We start from the raw sequence: 9,489 nt of genomic DNA, 5'->3' as shown, positions 1-9,489 counted from the left end.
GTAATATATTCCGACTAATCAGCAGAGTATAGTACATTTGATGGTTCTGGTTTCTAGTCTAATTAATTATTGATCACCATTAATGACATTCTTTCTTTGAAAGTTTTATGATTACAAAATCGAACAAAGAATTGATTCAAGAAATGAACCAGTGAACTGTTCGTTGATTTTTTATCTATGATTGAAGTCTAATAAGGGTCGATATTTTATTTGCTCAACTGTGCTAATAAATAAAGATATTCATAAAATCATTTAAAGATTGTTTCTGAGAGTTTCTTTTGATAATGATACCTGGAAACCGATTATGATACTTGTTGGGCATTTTTGGCTCACTCTTGATTTATAAATTCTTATTTCTTTCAGTATCACATCACTAGTACAAAAATGCTTTTTTGCGTTGCACTTTTAGCGTCGGTTGTATAGGGAACCGTTGCCTATACTGCTTTTATACGTCGGTTATAAGTTAAACCGACGCCTCTTGTAAATTTTTCTAGATCTATAGCATCGGTTGCCTATTTAACCGACGCTATTAACCATTAAATGTGTCTGTCACTGAAAAACCGACGCCTAAAAGTGTTTTATAGCATCGGGTTTCAAAATGCCGATGCTATAGGTTGGTTTTAAGGTGTCGGATATTAGGAACTGGCACTATAGGTTCTGTTTAAGGTGTCGGGTATTAGGAACCAACACTATAGATTTTGTTTAAGGTGTCAGGTATTAGGAACCGACACTATAGGTTCTGTTTAAGGTGTCGGGTCTAGAAATGCCGACACTAAAGGTTCTGTTTATAGTGTCGCCTTCAGAAATGCCGACGCTGTAGGTTATTTTCATTTTCATGCTAGCTACCTTTTACCTTAAATTATTTATGATATATTTTAATCTTCTTTAAGAAGTACAAATTAAGAAAGTTGGTCATAAATTACAATTTTAATATTTTTATAATAATTTCTTACTTAATTAATTAATTTTACTTAAATAATTAAATATAATGAATAAAAAAATTTTAATTATCCAACAAATTTCCTTACAATAATAATTTCAATCCATTTTTTTAAAACAATTTGGTTATCAATTTTTTGTTATTAAACCAAAAGTTTGCATAAAATTCCGATTTTCACCGGATCAGAGTTTTATGTGGATCATGTTGGGCTTTTTTTCATATCAAATTCGAATTTTGGTTTTTACTGGATCATATCCGACAACATCTTCAAGAAAAAAATGTGGCCTATTTAAGTCTGCGAGCCAGGTAGACTTTTGTTAATCGAATTTTTCTAATATTTTCTGGGTCGGACGAGTTTGTCAAATTCATATTTTTTGTGTATCTTTGATCCCGCCACCTAACTTATATTATACAATTTAAGTGATTTATTATAATTTATAAAGTATATTATTTTGTTGAAATTAATTATATATAATTTTACTAATACAAATATTTTGTATTAATTTATTCTTAGAAATTGAATGATAAATTTACATTTGTAAGCAATTATTGATATTTAGATATTAATATGTTACTATTAAAATTCTAATTTAAATATGTAAAGTTATCTAAAAACTAAAGATAAAAGTTACTATGAATCTTGCATTAAGTATTGTGTCAATTTAGAATATTATTATTATTGATTGATAAATCTTGCTTACAAATTTTAATTATTATTATTAAAAGGTTCACATATAAAAAAATATTTAACAAGAATTTATAGAAAATAGTTTAATTTAAACATAATTAAATAATTTTCTATCCGTCATAAGGTCTTGGAAATTAAAACTATTTTTTCATAAAAAATGATAAGAACAAACATTTAGTCTATCAACACCTCTATGGTGGAATTAAAAATAAATAGTCACTTCTTAGTTATTAAAAATGATGAAATACTAGTTTTTGTTAGTCTGGATAAATATTCAAGAGTTGAAAAAAAAGAGATACCCCAAATTTATCCCGTCTAATGCCTACCCGACCAAGAAATCCCTAATTTCCAATCGACAGCTCCATCTCCATATTGCAGTTATTCCGATTAAGCCCAGTTTTACCGATAAGAAGCTGCAGGTCAATTTCATCTCCATCTCTGTTTCCTGCTCCGTCCCAGGTTTATTCCATCTCCCTCCCTCTCTCTATTCCTCCCTCTCTCTCTATTTCTTAATGTTTTATCAAGAGAGACAAAGCTAATTTGACTTACCGTCTATTTCTTTGTCTCAGTCCTGGTAAGTGTCTCTCAATGTTTTTAACTTGTTACTAGTTTTATCTCAATATTATCCCTTTGTGCATGTGCTTCGGCCATATGGTACTTAGGAAGTTCCTATAATGACCGCAGTCAACTTATGGCTGATGTACTTGCATTACTGTGACTCTAGTAATGTAATGTGCTTGTGTTCTTGGAACAATTTTTAGTTGGAAGCATCAGGTTTACTAATTTTCATGGAATTGTGTATTACTTAAATATATGTGTCGGATCTGTACAGATCTATCTTCGACAGAATCTACGATTGCCAGAGGGATGGTTTCATTTGTTGTAGATAAATGCATTACAATAAATAATTAGGCGTGGAAACTATAAATGCTCTGGGTAAAGAATTAGATCTATACACCATTAATGTACGCCCTGTTCATGAGCTTCAAGAATTATGTTTTCTGGATAGTATTTCGGCATCTTGACCTTGCCTTGAAATTTGGATGGTTTATTCAATTAATCTTGCAGTCACCACTGATCTAGCTAACCAGTACATATTATATTGATGTGTTAATATTCACCATTTCTTCCCCTTTTCTCTGTTGATTTGAAATTTGTTTTGCTTGCCACTAATTATTTATACTGCATGATGCTACTAAAAATATTTGCTACTCATGTTATTATAATACAATAACTGAATTATGGCACGGAACGAGAATATTGTTGTGGTTGTCCATGTGTTAGTTATCTTGTACTACATGGCCATCATTGGTATCTTGCAGTATTCTAATGGGGTGAGAGTTAATTTTTTATTCACGGTCTCGTGATTTTGTACACTAATATGCATCTTTGCAGCCTTGCTTGTAGAAAATGGGAAGTTTCTTCTATCTGCAAAACGAACTAGAAGAACTACCTGTACAGAGTATGTAATCTCAATGGATGCAGATAACATATCAAAATCAAGCGGCACCTACAATGGAAAACTGAGGTAGAATTTGTTGAAACCTTTCAGATTTATATCTGATATAACTACTAAATCCCTATTTATAATAAACTTGATCGATCTTACTTCATATTTAAATGATGCCTTATAACATCACTTTCCTTGTCCGTATCCCTCAACTTTTTATCCTTGCTATTCTTTTTAATGCTTCAGCAATTTTGTATGTAACATATAGTTGAGATTTGGGAATCATATGATAGCATGTAAAATCATTAAATCAATCATATTGTAGTTCTTGGACTTCGATCTGAGACATTTAGTATTTGACAACAAATTACTGTTGAACCTCTTGTTAGATACAACTGCAACATTTTCTGAATGAGATTATTATTATATGTATAATTGGGGATGCATATACCATTGCAAACTTCTTATTTTTTCAGTATTATAAAGATTTACTTTATTTTTTTTCTTTTTTCTTAATCTAATCAGAAATCATCACTTGAATTATGATTCAAGTAGTTTAACTGTTGAACAGAGTAAATTAGGGAAAAAAAACACTGTTGAACAGAGTGAGTATTGTTTGATTCTACTAGCAGTTGTCCAGACACTCTAACCAGCAGTGATTGTGAATGCAGGATTGCTAGTTAATAATGCGACATCATTTGTGAGCCTATTACTATGGTTTAATAAACTGTTCAATTGTTATGTGTTATATGTTATACATGAGAGAAACTAGTGGTTGTGGTTTTATCAGTGGTTTAATTGATATTTTGGTTTCGAAAATGAGTTAATTATATCAAAAAATTCACTTCACAAAATAAACTTGTGCTATACAGGTTCAAGGTATCTCTAAATCATTCTTCCAGGCTCCATTTCTCACCTTGCAGAAATCTAATTCTTTACCGGCCTTGTCTCTGCAACAAGTATATTTTTCTTTTCTCTGGTTTGTCTGGTTAAATCTTCTCTTTCTTTAAGTTTAATCATGTTGTTTGTTCTGAGATGTTAATTACAAAATTACAATTTGGAACTATTCTAATTTGAGATGGAAAGAAACACTCCAGCCATGAGAGGTTTAATGATCGAATAGAGAGGTGATTATCCGTCTTTTGTGCAAAAGAATGTCTTAACTAACATTATTCAGATTTTAGAGCTTACACCTTATGAAATACATTAAAATTTGATGACCTTCTAATATATAGTCTTACATAAAGACCTTCTTTTATAGTGTATATATGAAGTTAAGAGAGGGAAACTTATAAACCTAGTAAGTAACTACTAACCTAACTGATGGTATCTCTGTCTCAAGATATAAACTTATAGGAGACTTAAGAAGGCCAATTGAGTAAAAAAAGACCATTTAATTTTCGTGCTTAAGTTATTATAGCTGCATTTCAAACTATCCTAATCAGAGTCTTCTGGTTCACCCAAATTTCTTTGGAGTTGACAAATAATTCTAGTCATCTTTTATTTGGTCACTATGATCTTATCAGTATGGCCACAACAATTAATTATGTTATCGGTATTGTTGTTTGACTGATTTTATAAAGGTAATTAGTATTTTGTTTGGTACTAACTTTCTTTTGAAATTTTCCATAATTTATGATGCAGATTCAGTATTTTGTCGTCTTTGTGTGATACATATGAGAAAGGAAGATTAAGTATGGCAATAAGGGACGGCTTTTACATCAAAAGTCAGGGGTACAACATTATTTTAAAAGGGAAATAGAGTGCCAGAGAACTTCTTCAAATTGTAATTTATTAGATTTGTTAGTGAATGTACTTCTTCCTTGTAAATAAGATATATAGCATCAAATCTTTTAAATTTATTTTTAATCAAATGAGATTTCTGTTATGTTTCTATTTTTGTGGCTTTTATTGTTGACTATATATGAAGCAGATTATTTAGAATGTCAATCAACCAAAAAAAAGACTTTAGGTGTCGGTTATTATGTGTCTGACGCTAGAAGACGAATACTTAAGGCGACGACATTTTTCAACAACCGACACTAAATACCATAGACTTAATGCGATGGCATTTCTGAAAGCCGACACTTATGTAATGACTATAAGCATCGCCATTTAAAAGAACCGATGCTGTTACACATATTTTATGCATCGGTTAGTAGACCTGTAGCGTCGGTTGTTCAGCCGACACAAACACAGTATTAGCGTCGCCTAGTTGGCCGACGCTACAGACCTATACCTATAGCGTCCCCTTCATTACTACGCCCAATAACCGACGTCTTAGACCAATTTTGACCGACGCTAAAAGTCCATTATGTACTAGTGCATGAGGATAAAAGTGAATAGGTCATAGGCGGTAAAAATTGGAGAAATCCTACCTGCAGAAAGTTGGAGATGTTAGAGTGAATAAGACGAGGAAGTTGGTAAAGAGGTAATAAAATTTTGAGTTGGTTGTTATAAATTTAAGAAGGTTAGGTTATTGTTTCACACCATAACCTGTATATTATCCAGAATTAAGGGGTCATGTTTATATTTATTTTAATATACAGGTTTATATTATTTAAAGTTGTTTGATGACACCCAACCCTGACCCGGATTTGGGAACTATCACCAAAGATCTAATGTTTAATCCTTCCGACTCAGTTCTTTATAAACTCGGGGTTTTATAGGTACTTTGGGAATGTTTGTAGACTTGTAATGTTAGATATGATTGACGTCAAATGTTTAGTTATTAGAATCGAAAGGTTGAATGTTATGGAATTTGATTATTGTAGCTTTGGTGATTGAAGTTTTTCTTATTGTGTTTTTTCAGTTCAATAGTTTGGTATATATTTCCGTATAAAATAGATTTTTTGGTTCATGTGAACTGTAAATCGATGTTAATAAAATAAAAAAGATATCAGTTTTGAATTGAACTATATGCATTAGACAAGAACAAAAAATCGATATCTATATAGACATTTGACATCAATTTTGAATAAATACACGATATAAAATAAGGCAAATAATATTGAAAATTTCTAAAGAACTAACGTTAAAAAGGGTTTATAGACAATAAAAGAGAAAGAAATTGATGCCTTTATTTTTTAGTTGTGTTATATTAGACATCGATTTATTAAAAATGATCTTTTGTTATTTAGTTATGTTCCACATCAGTTTTAGAACGTAAACAAATGTCTTAACATGTTTTCACATTAGTTTATAAAAAATCCCGATGTTGTTGCTCACTTTAGACATCGTTATTGTCGAATTAATTTATATAAATGGCTCCTTATTGCTTGTAGGCTACATATTTAATGAATATATAGTTCATAATATACTCATATTCAATAAAAAAAATACTGCAATTTTAGTTAACTTTTGTGGCGAAGATATCATATATAATCTGCAAAATATTATGTATTTCTACAGTAGACATCAACTAATATCCGATGTTGAATACTAGTGACATTTAGCATCACACGCGAAAATATCTATTCAATTTTTTTTAAGATCAACTAAGAATCGATATCTGATGCCATATTTTCAATAATGACGGTGGAAAACACTATTTAATGGTGAGAAACTAATTGAAGTTAATGTTAACACTAGATTGATAAAGGAAATACAGGAGAAGAAAAAAATCAAAACTTTAAAATTGCCTGGACTAATCTCTTTATTCTACCAACCAACATAATAACACTCAGATTTATGCTTAATCACTCTCACGTACATTCACCTTTTCCCAATGTCCCGAACCACTTGTTCATCTATGTCTTCTGTGAAGGTCAAGTTCTGTGTTTTCATGGTTAATATAAAATCTACTACTCCCTCCGTGTCGTTCAGTTGTATACATTTGGTTTGAATACGTATGTTAAAAAAAACATAATATTATAAGAAAAAATAAGAAAAATGAATAAATTGTGGGATCGATCAATATTTAATATATAAAATTAATGTAGTGGAAGGAAATATTAGAAATAAGTGAGTTAGTTAATTTTTGTATTATAAAATTTATAATTTTTGATATATTTTAAAATATATAAAATTGAATTGAAATATTTTAAAAAAGAAAATGTACGAAAATAAATGGGAGAGAGGGAGTAATTAATAGCCGGACATTCTTGAAAATTTTAATCTTTAAACCAAGATAGATATACCTATAGGGAAACATGCGGCATACTGACATGCGTCATTACATAACTAGTACAACATTCGTGGTGACAAGTGTCATATTATTACTGGCCAGTTTGTATTTTCAAATACACAGATCAGTGTCCTCCACAATCCAAACTGTCTTGTTATAAAAAGCCCAGTAATTTTAAATCCAACGGATAAGCTCAGATAAGGCATATATTTTTATAGCCATCAGATGGATTTTCCCTCCTAATCCAACGCTCCATAATTCACTCTTGCAGATAAAAAAAATCAAACCCCAAAAATCCACTAGCAAACATATAACCCATCTACTCACTCAAACACTCATTCCTGATTTTCATAGAGCACAATCATACTCTAATGGCCGCTACCACTGTTGCCGCCGCTGCTTCCTCTTTTATTGGAACACGAATCTCCGATGCCCACTCCAATTCCGGTAAAGTCCAAGCCCGGTTTGGTTTTGGTACCAAGAAAAAAGCTGCACCTAAGAAAGCCTCCAAGATAATACCTGATAGGCCATTGTGGTTTCCTGGTGCAAAAGCACCGGAATATCTCGATGGCACATTAGTCGGAGATTACGGGTTCGATCCTTTTGGTTTGGGAAAGCCTGCTGAGTATTTGCAGTTTGATTTGGATGAGTTGGACCAGAATTTAGCTAAGAATTTGGCTGGAGATATTATTGGAACTCGAACTGAGACCTCTGATGTGGCGCCCACACCATTTCAGCCTTACGCAGAGGTGTTTGGGCTGCAGAGGTTTAGGGAATGTGAGCTGATTCATGGACGGTGGGCTATGTTGGCGACTTTGGGCGCGCTCGCTGTTGAGTCCCTCACTGGCATCACCTGGCAAGATGCCGGAAAGGTACTTTGTCTATAAATATTAAGAAGATCAAAACTTTATGTCAAATGTTTGTACCAATTGCACTAAAATTTCACAAATTGTTCTATTAACATGTCTGTGTCATTTTTAACTTCAATCTGTTCGATGAATAATTAAGTAAAATTGGAGTTAAATTTCACCGACATTCATTCACATTAATTCACAGTTTAGTGTATTTTAACTACGAGCTGTTCTTTGCACACTTATGGTTGCGTTCACAGTCATAGTATTATTTTTATTAACATAATTTCCAGTTACCTGCTTCTACGACTAAATACACTGCATTCGGCTAAAAATTGCAGTGAAAGGGAACTTAAGTCTCAATATTGTCGCTGAAAACTTGGACGGCTATTCAACTGTGCATGTAGATCAGGACTCTTTATATATTTATTTGAGCTTCAATTTGTTCCGTTATTATCAGCCAAATGTTCATCTTGACATATGAGTTTTTTGTATTAGATAGATCATAGAGGTTATATCATTAGTCCATTGCTAACTAATTTAAAAATTGTTATGTAAATAGCTAGCACGAGACATCTTTACAAGTGGATTTGGATGACAGATTTACAAGTAACATGTGAACTTGCAGGTTGAGCTAATTGAGGGATCTTCTTATCTTGGTCAGCCACTCCCATTCTCCATCACTTCATTGATATGGATCGAAGTTCTTATCGTCGGATACATTGAATTTCAAAGAAATGCTGAGCTCGACCCTGAAAAGAGACTTTACCCTGGTGGCAGCTACTTTGACCCGCTTGGCTTGGCAGCTGACCCAGAAAAGAAGGCTACCCTGCAACTTGCCGAGATTAAGCATGCTCGCCTCGCCATGATTGGCTTTCTAGGCTTTGCCGTCCAAGCTGCTGCCACAGGAAAAGGTCCACTCAACAACTGGGCTACACATTTAAGTGATCCACTTCACACGACCATTATTGACACCTTCTCCTCTTAAGCTTTTCTTATTACATGTCGTTTCTATATTTATGTAAATCTTTATGGTCATGGCTGATGACTTTTTCAATGTATGATGGGGATTTGAACATTATCTCCATTCTTAATCTTGTAAAAATTGCAACGCTTGGCAGTTCCGGCAGAACTCTGTCTAGACTATTGTTGTCGTGGAACGTTTTGTCTGCTCATATTGATGTACAAATTGGATCACATAATGCTGGTAGATGATTGACAAGATGGTGGATTTATAATATGTATATTTAAGAAAAAACTGGGATGAAAACAAGGCTACATATTACAGTTTGCCGCATAAAATTACGATAACTTTGCTCAAAACAATACTAACAAATTCAACTGATGTTCTTGCAATCACCAATTCAACTGTGATTCTTGCATTCGGTGTGAAAGGTTTTATCTACGCACATGGATGAATGTGATCTTTTCTTT

The 9,489-nt window shown here is 32.5% G+C and overlaps 1 protein-coding gene across 1 annotated transcript; it reads left to right on the top strand.

Moving 5' to 3' along the window:
- The first annotated feature begins 7,536 nt into the window (after positions 1 to 7,536).
- LOC141724693 (chlorophyll a-b binding protein CP29.2, chloroplastic-like) lies at positions 7,537 to 9,215 on the top strand. Its single transcript, XM_074526931.1, has 2 exons — positions 7,537 to 8,076; positions 8,684 to 9,215. The coding sequence occupies exons 1-2, from the start codon at positions 7,576 to 7,578 to the stop codon at positions 9,041 to 9,043; spliced, it is 861 nt and encodes a 286-aa protein (XP_074383032.1). The 5' UTR covers positions 7,537 to 7,575; the 3' UTR covers positions 9,044 to 9,215.
- The last annotated feature ends 274 nt before the right edge of the window (positions 9,216 to 9,489 follow it).

Source organism: Apium graveolens, chromosome 5, assembly GCF_009905375.1.
Source record: "Apium graveolens cultivar Ventura chromosome 5, ASM990537v1, whole genome shotgun sequence".
In the NCBI taxonomy this organism is placed as follows: domain Eukaryota; kingdom Viridiplantae; phylum Streptophyta; class Magnoliopsida; order Apiales; family Apiaceae; genus Apium; species Apium graveolens.
Note: the sequence above shows the minus strand (reverse complement) of the source record. Positions and strands in the feature narration are given on the sequence as shown.